We start from the raw sequence: 14,816 nt of genomic DNA on the forward strand, positions 1-14,816 counted from the left end.
CTTGCAGGATTTATTTCTGAAAATGGACAAACCATCTTCAGAAAGACATGGTCCAGAAGGAGGTTCAACATGATCCTAAGGGATTTTGAACATTCTGGAGTTCTCTGGAACATTCTGTTCCCCTATCAATGATTTCTGCACATTGCTAAAGAAAAGCATTAAACAAAATTAAAAATAATAATAGAGCAATCTCACAAAGTAATTAAATAGAGTCAAATTTCATCTTGTGCCTGCGATTTATTATATGCAGAATGACAGCAAGTGTCAGAAAAAGCACAACATCATGGAGGTACAGTTAGTGAGTAGGCGCAGAGGCAACATACTACCTTGGCACAATTGATCAGCATAATTTATACAAACACATTAATAAATACATAATAAACCATTAGAAGAAAAGTAGCAAGGACTGATTTGGGGATGCTGTGGCACACTGACAGCACTGGAAATGCCAACATTATCCCACAAGTCAAGCACACCAGGGCAGGGCAGGAGGAGGGGAGAACACACATTCATCCCTCCCCTTGAATAGTGGTGTATTGTATCAGGCACAGACAGGAGCTAAATTATTTACTGACAAAGTCTATCAGTTTTTCCAGTTAGGATAAGAAAAGAAAAAACAAAACAAAACATCAAGTTCTTGCTTTTATTTAGGCAAGAATGTCTGGAGGCTGTGACCACAGAAGGGTTACCAAGATGAAGTCACAGTCAGTTCTGAACACTGTGGCACAAAAAATAGTTGTATGCAACTTAGTTTGTTGCAGCAGTAGCAATTCCATACACCAAAATGAAATTGGATTGATAAAAAAAAAGTTTAACTTGATAAAACTCAAGACAGAAAAAAGTTATTAAAATTTAATTCAGTTAATATATATTCTGGATACTGAGTTCCTTTTGACAGCTGGCATTTTCTTTCCCACACAAAACAAAGTGCTTTGGAGCAAATCCTGTGGAGGAATTTACTCCATTCTGCTAGAATGGCTCTTATATTTAGCTTGCATTAAAAAACTAGTCTTAGCTCTTACAACTCTTGGATAAGCTAAATTGTTTGAATGAACTTCAGCCACCTATACACCCACAGGAATAAACCCAAAGGACCATTTTGTGGAGGCACGATGTTACATTTTCTGAACTGGTATCTGATGTTTCCTTTTGCACAGCATGAGTCCTTGGAGAAGAACTCCAAAACTGGCATGGAATGGCAGTGGTTATATTTAAGCCTGGGGACAGACCCTATAAAAGCACATCAAGTATGTCATAGTGCTTCAAAGTAAATCAGAGGTCAACAATAAGACCTCTACTGGCTACAGTAAAACAAAAATAATTTAAATAAATAATTATCATGGCAAGTGATGAAAAAATAAGTAATGAATGCATTTTTTTTCACATTAGATTCCCTGCTCCCCTACTGCTGTCTAAAACAAAACCAATTAAGCTTAAAGAATGAAAGGGGAATTAGCCCCATTCTCTTCATTCTTGAAGAAATACTGGAATGTGATGAGCCCAGATTCAAGGGGGGAGACAGGAGGAGGAAAGGCTGGCAGTCTGGAATGGGAACAAGACTGTTACCCACCCACTTTTCCCCTTATTCATCCAGGCCTGGTATCAAGTCTGCAATGCTGTCCACATAGTAGTGAGGCACCAGGTCCTTAGCTGAAGGGCTGTCACTGGCCATGTAAGCCTGCGCCTCCTCTAAATATGAGACACCTGTCAGGGTCAAGACTGTATCAAGGCCACAGTTCTTGCCAAACAGGATATCCGTCTCCAGCCGATCACCCACCATGAGCATGCGGGATGGATCTACACCAAAGCGCTCCACAATGCATTCAAACATGTATGTGTTCGGCTTTCCAATTACTGTTGCCTTGCGACCAGATGCTGTTTCAACTGCAGCAGTGAGACTCCCTGTCCCTGAAAGAGAAGAGACAAGACAACCACAAATCAAAAGATTGACCTCCATTAACAAAAGCAATCCAGGCACTGCCTGACACATTTGGGTATTCAAAATTAAATGCCCCACTAAAGAATGAGTGAAATGGGTAACTCTGGGTTCAAAACAGTGGGACTAAGTAAACTTAACTTTCACATAGATGGAAAGCCTATATCTAATTTTACTATTTATGTGAAACAGAGACTCACATGATTATAAGGATTCTAATAATTACTGCAAGTTACACTACACATCCAGAAACTCTATCAGCCCAGTTGCAGCCCAGTCCAGGCTGAGAATATTCAGAGCTGATTCCAAGGTCTTGTAAATACAAGCTTCCCAGTTGTTCAGAAACAGATACACCTGAGTAAATGATATTTCAAAGCTAGGATTAGATATGATAGTTACATTTTATTTTACTGTATAATGTAACTAATCCCATATACTAGCACATATAGTTATATACGCTTCAGTATTTTTCTCTCAATAGTATTGCTAATAGTGATGTATAACTGAGGACAACCAATCAACTATGGAGCAAAGCTCTCAAAAAAGTGGGGGGTGAGACCTTTTTTGGGTGGGCAAGACTAGGAAGTATGAAGATGCATAGACAAATCTTTATCAATAGGGATTGTGATTTTTTTTCAGTTCTCTTACCAACCATGGAGAATGTCTGGTTCAGTGCAAGAATTCCAAAAGAAACAACTTAAAGCTCATAAAATCCTAAAAGGAGTTGCTTGCAATTGTCCAGCGGAAAACAAGTAGATACTGAGTCATCTTATTTGGAGACCTGTACAGGTGACTAATAGACATTACTTTCTACTTGCAAATCACTTTACTAAAAGTCATTTTATTGGAATTGCTAATAATTAACAACCAAATCTCCCTTACTCAAAAGGGGTGATCAAAAAATCTGAATATACAAGTTATGCCAGGCTCATATTTTAGCATCACACAGCAAGGCGCAAGAACCTCTACAAGGTTATTTGATCACTGGCAGTGTTAATACACCAAGTGTTCTTCCAACAAATAATGCTATCACTGCTAATATAATACTCCCAGGAGGAACCATCAAATGGGAAACAGAGAAATGTGACAAAAAGGCTACATTCTTCAACATTTTAGGAAAAGGCATACTTGACCCTGAGAACCTTCCTTTATTCTCACACCACCTTTATTTGGTTCAAACCTTTGCTCAGTATATCAGGATTCTTCAGATAAATTATGGTGTGTACTTCTATACCATATGCTGTTATCTGAACGAAATATTGGTCAGATTAAGTCTCATTATGAGAAATTTATTAAACTGTACAGAAAGCAAGATCTCAAAGACCAGAACAGATGATTTAACAAAGTGAAAATCCATTCCTCGGCCTCTCAGTAAGACTACCTGGATTATGTGAATACGTATGGATGCTTGTTTGCTATTTCCCTCTGTCCCTTCTTAGTCCCTGGAAATGCCGGGTTTCCTCTCACTTATGCCTGGACTGGGTCCTCTACTGTACAGACCTCCTAACAGGCGGGAGGGCCGGGCGACGTAACTGGGCCTCAACGCCCCCTCGGGGCTAGCAAGCGGGGCTCCAGAGCCTGGCCCCTTCGGCCCGCCGCCCTCACTCACCCGGGGTGCGCTGCCCACTGCTAAGCGGGTGCCAAGGGTCTGGATCGGTGGCTACCAGCAGGCACTGCGGGTCGCGCAAATAGGCGCAGGCCTCTGACAGCTTAGCGAAGGTGAACTGATCGTCGTAGCCGACGACGACGGCGCGCACCGGGAGGGCCTCCTGGCCCGGCGGCTCTTCGTCGCCGTCCCCTTCTTCTCCGGCCAGGCGCAGCCCCGCGTCGCGCAGCTCCCCGCGCAGCCCTTCCCCGCCCAGCACGAAGACGCGGCCCGGGGTCGACGCGGGCGAGTCGCCGGCGCCGGTTTCTCCGCCTAGAAGGCGCTGGCGGAGGTAGAGCGCGGAGCAGAGAGCGGAACTGAACACCTGCTCGCCGCGGACGCCGCGGAAGCCCAGTCGGGAGAAGCGACGCTCCAGCTCGGCCACGGAGCGGCGGCTGTTGTTAGATACGAACAGGGTGGTCTTCCCGTTCCGGCTCAGGCGCTCCAGCAGCTCTGGCGCGCCCGGAACCGCCCGCTCTCCGGTCCACAGAACCCCGTCGCAGTCGAAGAGCAGCCCCTGCGCCTCCCCCAGCACCTCGCGCAGGCAAGCGCCGCTCAACCGCCTGCAGCCCGCCATGCTGGAACCGCACTCGCTGCCCTGCCCCCGTCTTCCTCGCGGCGACGCAGCCAATCGGAAGCGCGCCGTTCCCTTGACGGACTTAAGAAAAAAGTACCAATCAGACGCCTGCTGAGCCCGGGGTTCGACGCGGTTAGAATGAAACCGGGAAGATCGGAGGGTCGTCGTCCAATCACAGAAGCTGGTACGATTAACGCATCAAAAGGTGGAGGGGGGAGTACAGTGTTCTCCCGGGGTGGCAGAAGAGTAGGCGGGCTGCGTGCGCCATGACAACCCGCTTGCAAGGAAGAAAGAGAAGACAGGTGCGCATTCTTAGCAGGACCCGTAAGGGGGCGCTCGTTTTCCTAACCTGGGAGCGGGAAGAAGGAAGAGGAAGTGTAGCAACAATAAAAACCCCGCCTCTGTGGCTTTAGCCTCTTGGTGGAGGAGAGGAGAGGGAGAGGCGGCTCAAAATAAAGCGGCACAGGTTGTAGACCTGTTCGATAGGGGGATGACCGTTTGACAAATAGCGTTTGGAAAACTCACGTTACGGACCGTGAAAGAAGGGCGGGGGCGAGGCTTAAAGGCCAGAGAAGTCCCGAATTAAGAACCCGGGGGCGATGCTTAAGCTTCGTGGTGGGCGAAGGGCAGACCCTGAAAGAGAGAGGGGGCGGGCGAAGAGTGCCTGACGGCATCCGTCCTCCTCTGCCTGGGTGGGGCGATGCTGGAAGCGGCTGTCGGCGGGATGCTTCCGGGCCGCGGGCGCTTTCTGAGGTGACGGCAGCCCCGTGCAGGGCGGCGGGACTCATTTCGCCCCTCTGAGAAGCAGCGCCCGTGAACTGCCCGGCAGCGCCATCGGCGAGGAGGGTTGCTGCGCGTCGGGGTCCGTTCCCCTTGGCTTTAAAGCTCTTCCCCCAGCCGTTCGGGGCGCGGGAGTAGCTTTTGCAGCCTGCGGACTGCACGGGAAAAGACGAGGGGGCTTGGGGCCTTTAAAGGGTGACCGTGGTCAGTCCCCGCACGCCGGCGTGGGCGGCTTGCCCACTTGCCCGGCCCTGATGGTGTCCGGCAAGCGCGACGGATGCGGATATTGGTGGGGTCAGCGAGAGTTGTCCAACGCGCCCGGAGGGCACGAGCCTGGGGGACGAGGGCGGATTGTGGTCCCTTGCTCCGGGCCGACAGCTTTGGATGGAGTCGACGGTCAGTTGCCAGGAGCGGAAACTGCTTCCCTCGGGACTGACCGCGTAACCAGCTCGCCCCGGCCAAGTCCCTGCCGTGCCCGCTTCTCAGGGCGGGAAGAGAGAAGCCCCAGCTCGCCAGAAGGCAACCCCCCTTTCCCCGCCTTTTTTTAATTTGCTACGTGTCCAAGGAAGTGTTTTCAATCCAGCGTGTCCACTGTTTTTGGTTTTATTGTAGGCCAGCACCTGCGCTCCAGTTGGTTACCGTACACAGGAATGCCCCCTCCTCTCTGGTCAGTGGTCGCTCCCCTCCATGGCTGGTTTTTTTCTTTTCCTTTTTAAATAAGTGGACTGATGGAGAGCAGGGCTTTTCTTTTTTATTTTTTTTAAGAAAAAAAAGTTCACCGATTGAAATGTGAAATAGTGCATTTATCTTTTGTTTTCAAGTTCAGCCTTGAAACAATGAAAAGAGAGAGTCTGACTTTTTTTTTAAAAAAAAACAGCCGATTAATGAAACAGGAGAACTGTAAAAAAAAATATTGATGTTTGCTTTTTCTGGTCCAGGAAGAGTAAAGAAGCAGGGGAATCTGCTGATCAGAGGCCATCAGGGCAGAATTTCTGTGGCCAGGAAGGGAGTGAAATCTGCAAAAAGATTTCTTAAGCAGTCTTTACACATGGAGTCAGCAGCTTAAAGGTGCAGTGCAGAAAAGTCTCAGTGAAGGAGAAAAAGCACTCCCCTCACATGCCATCAAAATCCAATGTTAAGGTCCCTTAAACTGCTTGAGTAGATTTTGGGGGTATGACCCAAGAGCATAGTGAGAGGAAAACCCAGCACAAGCGTATTTTGAGTTCTGCCCCACTTCAGAAAAGTGAGCGAGCTGTTTAGGACAACTTTATTGATCACAGGAAAGCGTCTAGACAGATTACTGGAAGATTATTACCTGTTGCTCAAGATGATGGGTTCAACTTTTGTTTCCCGCTTTTAGGCAATATCACTAAACAAAGGACATTCCCAGTCAAAACATTTAGGAAATTATATCCCAGCCTGATTTTCCTATGACCCTACCTACCTACCTACCTACCTACCTACCTACCTACCTACCTACATATGATTTATATAGTGTCCATCTCACATATGTGACTCTTATGCTGAACAAAGTAGTATATCTGTTCAAATCATCCAAAATACTGATTGGTCACTTTCCATTTTCTTCCTTGGGAGCTATTATTACCTTTAGAAAGCCCCCTGTTGATAAACTGTCTTCAAGAAGCTGGTTGAGAGTAAATGCCGGATACTGGCTGTAGAGATTGAGAGAATTGCCTCAGGCACTGCTTATCACTTCTTGTTTTCTGACTACTTCCTCTGTGAAAAGAATGCAAACGAGGCAGGCACAAGAGCTTGGGAGACAAGGGTGGATTGTGGTCACTTGTTCCTGGGCGACAGTAGGGTCCATACCCCCCCCCAAAATCACATTATTTCGATGCTGTATTCTTCAGCTAGTTCACATATTCAGTTGTTAATAATTATGTAGAGAAGTGGATATCCATGCATGTGGCCAGACCTTATGTCTACAGCACTCTTTCCCAGTTTGGTGCTTTCCACTTAAAATTCCTGTCATCTTCAAATAGACCCTCTTTGAATAACCAATGACCCTATTGGCTGGAGTTGAAGTCAAATATTCCTGGAAATTACCAGAGTTCATTTGTAATATAAATCTATACCCTATAACTTGAATCTAACCCCAAAGAAAATTCTTGTGCTTTAAAGAACTACATTGAAGCACCAAAGATTCTTTGATTTGCCTTCTGCCTATATGAACTGTTTGAAACATCTTACATGAACTGGATATGTACTTAAAGTTGATTTAGAGATAAAATGTTACCCCAGCAAAGTAACTTCACATTTTTTAAAAAGGGTGAAAGTAGTTCCTGTAGTTTTTTTTTAAATTCTGCCTTTATTGTTTTTGTAAATAACTCAAGGTGGCGAACATACCTAATACTCCTTCCTGCTTCTGTTTTCCCCACAACAACAACCCTGTGAGGTGAGTGGGGCTGAGAGAGAGTGACTGGCCCAAAGTCACCCAGCCGGCTTTCATGCCTAAGGTGGGACTAGAACTCACAGTCTCCTGGTTTCTAGCCTGGAGCCTTAACCACTAGATTAATGCAAAATGTATGGTATAACTACAATAAAGAAAAGAAATAGTCTGTCTTCTTTTAACATTTATTCAGAAGCTTCCACAAATGACTTGTCAAAAATAGAAAAAAAAAAGCAGAGCACTATTAATAAAAAGTTATTTTGTGCTTTATAGGCTGATAACAGAATAGTAGGAATGTGGACTATATTATATCAGACTGTTGATTTGGGACAGGGCTTGCAGTGAAGGACATCCTATACCAACTGATGTATTAATGTCTGTAAACAGGAGAGGTGGTTTTTTAAATTTCTTTTGTTGGGGGGGGAGTTGTTTGTTTTAAATAGGGGAGCATTCACACTGGTCCCAAGAAAGGTGACTCTTGCACCTTGGTGCATTTTGGGAAAGTTTAATAAAATACCAGTGAGGATAAAAGAATTACAACAAATTGGATAGGCAAAAGCAAAGCCAGTAAAATTCCTCCTCTCAGACATTCTCCAGAGTTTCTACCTTCTGATCAGCAGCAGATGAAGAACTGTTTTTTCCCATGTTGGCCTCTTTTTCTGTAGGGTTGGAATCTTTGGACATTTCTATACTGCAGGTATTAGTAGAACCATCTTCAGTTGCATCTGCCTTATTGTTCGTAGCTGCTGGAGGAGGCCTGGGTGATGATGGAGCTTTGTGACTCTGGCGTCTGGCTGGCTGGGGAGGAAGTGGTGGTGGCCCAGCTGGAGCTCGCACTGGTCCCCCTACGGTTCTTCGAGGCATGGCTTTAGGGATGGAGGGAGACTCTGGAGCAGGAGGGAGGTGAACAGGTGGTGTGGTTTGAGGAAGGGGTGGAGGCATGGTGGGTCGGGGTGGAGCAACCCGCTTTGCTGCAAAGGAGAATGAAAGAAAAAGAAACAAAATCTGTTATTTGAGACATTTGTTTCTCTAACACCCCTCCCCCCCATGTTTCAGCTCTGCATGAATCCAGAAAAATCCTGGCATATTTGGTATATAACTCTCTTTTAAAAATGTTGTTTCTATATATTGTTTTCTCTGTATTTCTTTTTCAAGATTGCAATAAAATTATTTCTAAAAATGCTGGGCTTTAATGCGTATTACTTGTATGCGGTTAACTGCACAGTGTGGCTCCTAAACAACAATACCAGAGATGTGGAGTAAACTGCAATCTGAAATCTACTATATATTCAAGATAGATTATGCCCAATCTTATTCAACTGCACTATGAATTTTCTACGTACTTACGTTTGTCTCTATTTTATCTAGTCCTGTCACTTCAAAGCACACACAGAATTGTGCACTAGTCAGTCATCCTTGACTGTGCTATGGATTTTCTGAACAGAACAGCAATAGAAAAACAACTATGACTAGCAGAATGGTAGGGAGATGAACAAGGTAACACAACCAACAGCTAGGATGGCATTGAATACTTCCAATCAGATAGCTTCTAGCCCTGTCAATCAGAATACATTGTGCCACTGTTCCATCACTCCTTGTTTAGCTGTCTTTCTTTGACGAAAAAAAAAAAATGAAGGCGTAAGAAAACTATCAATGTAAGATGTTTTCATATCAGGTCTCTGTAAAATTCTGAGGCACACTGATTGCAAAACTAAAACCTATTGAAGCTCCCATGGCACTTGCCGTATCTCCAGAATATAAAATAGTACCACTGTACCAATGTACTTAATGCAGGTGTTGTGCTGCAGTCCCATTTGAAGCATTTCTTTAATAGCACATAATGTACATGTGAGGACACACACAAAAGCACTATGGGAAAAATCAAAACATGCAGTGATTTGGGAACATTGGCAGCTGGTGTCAGTAGCAGAGATAAAATGATTAATACGGGAGTACTATGAAACTTACTTTTTCGTGAAGCCTCATCAGGAGCAGAGGTAAGTGGGCAGACTGTTGTTTCAGTAGAAGGCTGGGTCACTTTTGAGGACACTGTTTCTGGAATCACCTCAGCATTTTTCCTGCCAATGTGGAAAAGTCTTGTAAACTTTCTCATTTATAGGCTTCCAAAAGGTGGCATGCCAGCAATTAGTATACAGAGAAATCATTCTAAAGAGACTCTTCATGCTTGATCTTATATTAACCAGGAACCACTAAAACAGTGGTACCCTGTCTTCCAGGAAAATCACTGTGAAGTCTCCATCTCATTCACTGACCAGTGAAGAATAGCTGAAGTTTGTTTCCCACATCCCAAAGAAGAGTAAGTATTAAAACTGATTCCTAAATTGTATTTTCTCCTCCTCACTTTTACTAATCTGTTTTCTTTTGGGGTTATTTTTTAATGTAAGCTTGAGGGAGGCACTATTAGTCCTGCTTTTTATGAGCCACTGGCTTGTTTGTTTACTGCAAAGATCAGGTTAAAATGCATTAAATCATATTGCATAATAATGCTTGTGGAAAGCCTTGTACTCTGGAGTTTTTTTCCTGTAAGCATCAACAATATGGCTGCACAAGCAGAACACACTAGATCAGGATAAAGTAAGATAGTATAGCTTGTGATTTGTTGGGTAGTTTTTGTTAGAAACCCAGCCATTGTCTTAGAATAATGTATAAACCAGATTATTATGTTAAGCTGTAAGATGATTTATTTGCTTATGTATAACATATCATTGTGGGTATAGCATTTATGTTTTATTAAGCCAGGCTTAGACTTGTACCCAACCTATTTGTAACTGGTGTATTAAATAAACAAGGCAGCAGTGTACTGTTGTGATAGGAGGTAAATGGCCACACTGCATTACCAAAAAGAAGAACTGTATCAGGATAAAAAGTGGACAACAGAAAATCCATATTTTCTAGTTGAAATGTATCAGTACAATTTTTTGAAGAACTGATATAACTGAAAAGGAAGCACAATGTGTTCAATCCATAGTAGGGCAACTGTGACCACATGATCTGCATTAATATTCATGCTGCTGTCCAGATGCTAAGTCAGCTGAATACTTCCAAGGCCCTTTTTTTTTCATTCTCAACATTCTTTGTAGGAATGTGCAAAACCTTTCATTCCTCCTTTGGACCACACTGTTCTAGCCATGCTGGAGGTGGGCTAACAATTTCCCAGAAATTAATCCCTCAAACTAGAAGCAATTTGTGATGTTCCAAATGTGGCCCAATCCCATTTCAGTATAACTGTATTGATATGGTACAGAGGAAGACCGGTAGGTTTTATTAATACCTAGTTCTTTCTTCTGAAATCAGACTTGGACCAGACAGTCCTTCAAGTAGAAGAAGATGTCTTCAAATGGGTACCACTCTAGTTGAAAGGCTGAGTGAAAACTTTTAAAAATTAAAATTAGGGGGAAAAAATAGAGATGGATAAGGAGCATAGCTGAAGGTTATATTTGCTTATGTTACCTTTCTTCAGGCAAAGAGGAATTAGATTCAGAAGGCAGAAACACTGATGCGGTTTCTTCTGTTGTGGGAATGTCTTGATTTTTGATGTCTAATGGAGGAGTGAACAGACTGGAGACATTGAAGTCAATATCTTAAGAAAAAAGAAAAAATGCATGAGAGACTCTGGGTGTCTAAAAGCTATTACAATATTTTGCAGTCCTCTAGCAGCAGAAGGCTCATCTGTTGGTCCCTCCTACCTCTATCTTTCATAAGCTTTATCAGTGCTCTAATATAGAACAGTCAATTCATCTGAAGTCAAGAAGAGGCAGACTGGCTAAAAGTCAGAAGTGTGTGAATATATTAAGTCCACTCTGGAAACACCACAGTAATCTGAGGGTGAAGACAGAAATAATGTAACATGAGAATTCACTGCAGGACCCTCAGATAAATATGGGTATTCCTCCCTTGTGCCTTTGTCATTTCATAGATACATTACCAGCAACTTAAATGCAGATTTACCTCTAAGGCTAACTTATGCTCCAGGAAGGTGGTTGACTTTGATCTGACTAGTCTTCCCTATAAAGCCCTTAAAAGCCAGTGACACAATCTATGTGTTTAAATTGCTAAAAGACACTACCTGTTCATTTATCTCCTTTTTGATTAAAAAAGCACCACTCTTCCCATCTAGGATCCAAGTTTAGCTCTGGAGAAAGGTGATACATTTGGATGGGATGCCATGAAGACATTCAATTTATATTTTAATGAAGTGCCTTGGAGGTTCCTTTCAGAGGTTTTGGTAGAGTGGCATTTAGAACATGCCTGATTAAATCATCCAAATGCAGCTTCTGGAACTACCACTGATCTGAATTCTCCCCCCTTCAAGAATGGTTCAGATATACTTAGTTTCTTATCCCTATATCTCTGAAAGTGTGAGGTATTTTTAAACCTATCTCTCTATCCACCATTATACAGTACATTGCTTTTAAACACTAAACACCATTAATATAAGCTGTATATTTTCTTTGCACCAAAGAAGCACAAGTTAAGGATACCCCCTCCCCCCAAAATACACATACATTTGGCAGCTCTTATTCTAACCTGGATAGCAAGAATCTTAAGGATTAAAATTCTTGCTATTGAAACTTGCATGACAAAGAAAGAGAAATACTGTACATGGAATGGTGCTATTGCAATGCATAGTTACTGTACTCCGTAAGGCACATAGAGCTTTTTTTTTCATAATGATCAATTAATTCACAGAATCATTTGCTATCTCCATTTTCCAGTCCCACTAAAGCAATCTTTTTCAAGCAGGTGCCAGCTACACATGTTTGCTTACAAGCTATGAGGAAAAAAGAAGAAAGAATTCAAGCTAACAGATAGTTGACTACCTCCTGGAAAGAGGATCTCAGCATTTTGTATGAGAGGCTCCACAACTCCCACAACTTGGATGGAGGATACAGAAGCTATGTCTAGCTGCACTTGGGACCTGGGAGAAAGAAGCCAAGAACAAAATTGAGCAGATTCTGAAGCCAACATTCTATATAGTTCATTTGTCCTAATCCCCCTTGTTCACCTTTACTGGTATGCTTCACCAATAATGTCAGCATATACACATTAGGCTCTTCTGCTTCATGATCTCTGAACATCTAATAAGACTTGACCTGATTACTACAAATGCACATAAATAATTTAACAATACTATCCTGTCCAGCAGGATGATTGCTTTATATATTTATATGGTACTAAATAGGAGGTAGTAAGATAAGGCTATCATAGCTACAGGATATAATGCTATATGTTAATTCCCTGATCAGAGACAATATATCTCTCAATATTAGTTGCTCCTGAAAATGTGTAGTAAAGGGTTGTGCAGTCATATCCTTCACATGGGATTTCCATCTGTTTCTGCTTGGTTACTTTGGAATAGAATACTAGGTTGCCTAGGACTATTGTTCCTATGTGTTTACTGGAGAACTGATTAAAACCTAATTTAGAAGGTATTAAGTACTGATGTGAAGAGGGAAAGCAATTGGATTTTTTCCCTTCATTTTGGCAGTGAATGCCCACTCAGTATCTTCCATTTCTTGGGAAGTTTGAAAAATGCAGTAGCTCAATCCCTAATGTTTCACTTGCCTACTTCGAATATGAGAGTGACAAGAACTAAGAGTCATGCTGGCTCGGATGTCACCCGGATTAACAAGGTCTGCGCCAGATGTTGGGGAATCAGGACAATCTGACAATAAGTGGGCTACTGAAACAAACCATACATGGACAAGACAACTTGGAATTGATGGAATGCTACTACAACAGTAGACTAATGAGAGGGGATATATGAAATGGATGACGGAACTATGGATGGACAGAAGACCTACATCCACACTAACTGAGAAACAGCTAGTTACCCAGTGCTTCAAAAGAGTGAAAAGGAAGCTGCTCTCGCAACTTGCAATAAACCAACTACAATTACATTCCTGACTCAAGAAGACCCAGAAGAACAACTGGATGTGCAGCCAACACCTGAAGCTGGAACATCACTGTCACTCCCTCCATTATAGAGCACAGCAGCTGATATGAGGCATAAGATCATAGATAAACTAGCTACAGTCAACCTTCGAGACTGATTACCAAGGCTCAGTGGAGAAGTACCATCACATAGTATGCTAGAAGATGCCAATAGAGCCAATTAACTGGTATATGCTACAGCTGCTGTAATCCTGAAGATGGTTGACTAAACAATCTAGAACAGCAGTACATACCCCCCCAAAGCTAAGATCAAGGCAACTTGGAGAGAAGTTAGTTAGCTGGTGGAACTACAAAAGTGTGTGGAAATTAAGAATAAAACTTGGCTACTGAAAAAAATACAAGGGCCTGACTCCATCTGAAGCCCTAGAGACTGCTAAACAAAGGCTCACAGCACTGGCTACCAGGCTAAGGAGATATGCTAGAGAAGCAGATACCAAGAAGATAAATGCCCTGTTCTCCAAAGAACTATCCAAGATGTACTCCCAATTGTAGTGCAACAACACTGTAACAGCAGAGCCACTCACAGCAGAAACTGAACAGTACTGGAAGAACTTATGGGAGAAAGAGAAGACACATAACACCAGTACAAAGTGGCTGCAAGACCTGAGAGCAGACCACAGCAATCTCTCAGAACAGAAACCAGTCACCATCATAGTAGCAGACATCCAACAGCAGGTCAAGAACATTGAACATCTGGACAGCACTTGGCTTGGACATGATCCACACCTACTGGCTAAAGAAACTAACAGCAGTGTGGCACAGATGAACCAGCTGCTAACAGCAGACTCCCACCCAGACTGGATAACACAAGGAAAGACAGTGCTAATCATGAAAGACCCCACTAGGGAACAGCACCGCCTAACTATTGGCCAATAACCTGCCTCCCCACAACATGGGAAGTCCTATCAGGCATCATAGCTGCCAAGCTACAGGACTATATGGGGTAGTACATGAGCATAGCTCAGAAGGGCATTGGGAACAACACCAGAGGCTCAAAACACCAGTTGCTCATAGATAGAGCAGTTGCCTGAGACTCAAAGTGTAGACAGACCAATCTGAGCACAGCCTGGATTGACTACAGGAAAGCCTATGAGTCAATGCCACACACATGGATCTGTGAATGCTATACGAAGTCAATAGGACACTAAGGAGCATCCTCAAGAACTCAGTGGGACTGTGCAGGACAACATTGAAAGTCAACTCAAGACAGTCTGCACAAGTGGCTATCAAGTGTGGCGTACCAATGTGACACACTGTCCCTACTGTTCTGCATAGGCTTGAACCCCCTCAGCCAGATAATCACAAGGACTGGATACGGATACTGCCAACTAAAGGTAATTAATGCCCCCAATTAATTCCCTGATTAAAGGAGAATATACCCATGGTTACATACACAGATATATTCTACAACAAATATACAGACAGTATCATTACTTTTGTAGGCAAGGAATTAGTTGCTTAATAGTGGGAACACAACGTTATGAAGTTATTT

General features: G+C 43.2%; 2 protein-coding genes and 1 long non-coding RNA gene across 4 annotated transcripts in view; 1 reads left to right on the forward strand and 2 right to left on the reverse strand.

Annotated features, from left to right (window-relative positions):
- Positions 1 to 202: 202 nt before the first annotated feature.
- Positions 203 to 4,209, reverse strand: PDXP (pyridoxal phosphatase). The gene is made up of 2 exons (XM_088141055.1): positions 3,546 to 4,209; positions 203 to 1,908 (listed from the first exon to the last, which is right to left on the reverse strand). Exons 1-2 carry the CDS (start codon positions 4,156 to 4,158, stop codon positions 1,583 to 1,585), a joined length of 939 nt encoding a protein of 312 aa, XP_087997181.1. The 5' UTR covers positions 4,159 to 4,209; the 3' UTR covers positions 203 to 1,582.
- A 36-nt stretch (positions 4,210 to 4,245) lies between these two features.
- LOC148215951 (uncharacterized) lies at positions 4,246 to 12,614 on the forward strand. The gene is made up of 3 exons (XR_015796192.1): positions 4,246 to 4,342; positions 9,586 to 9,665; positions 12,113 to 12,614. It is a non-coding gene; the product is annotated as an uncharacterized LOC148215951 (long non-coding RNA).
- Positions 7,838 to 14,816, reverse strand: part of SH3BP1 (SH3 domain binding protein 1) — a 32,793-nt gene continuing 25,814 nt past the window's right edge. For both annotated transcript variants that reach the window (XM_088141054.1, XM_025163399.2), the window contains 4 exons: positions 12,190 to 12,287; positions 10,820 to 10,949; positions 9,317 to 9,426; positions 7,838 to 8,319 (listed from right to left, as the gene is read on the reverse strand). In XM_088141054.1, the coding sequence (XP_087997180.1) occupies positions 7,931 to 8,319; positions 9,317 to 9,426; positions 10,820 to 10,949; positions 12,190 to 12,287 (727 nt within the window). In that variant the 3' untranslated portion in view covers positions 7,838 to 7,930. The remainder of the gene's footprint in view (positions 8,320 to 9,316; positions 9,427 to 10,819; positions 10,950 to 12,189; positions 12,288 to 14,816) is intronic.

Source organism: Python bivittatus, unplaced genomic scaffold, assembly GCF_059951505.1.
Source record: "Python bivittatus isolate LINGU-HERP-01145 unplaced genomic scaffold, Pbiv_v1 ctg000330_np1212, whole genome shotgun sequence".
Taxonomy (NCBI): domain Eukaryota; kingdom Metazoa; phylum Chordata; class Lepidosauria; order Squamata; family Pythonidae; genus Python; species Python bivittatus.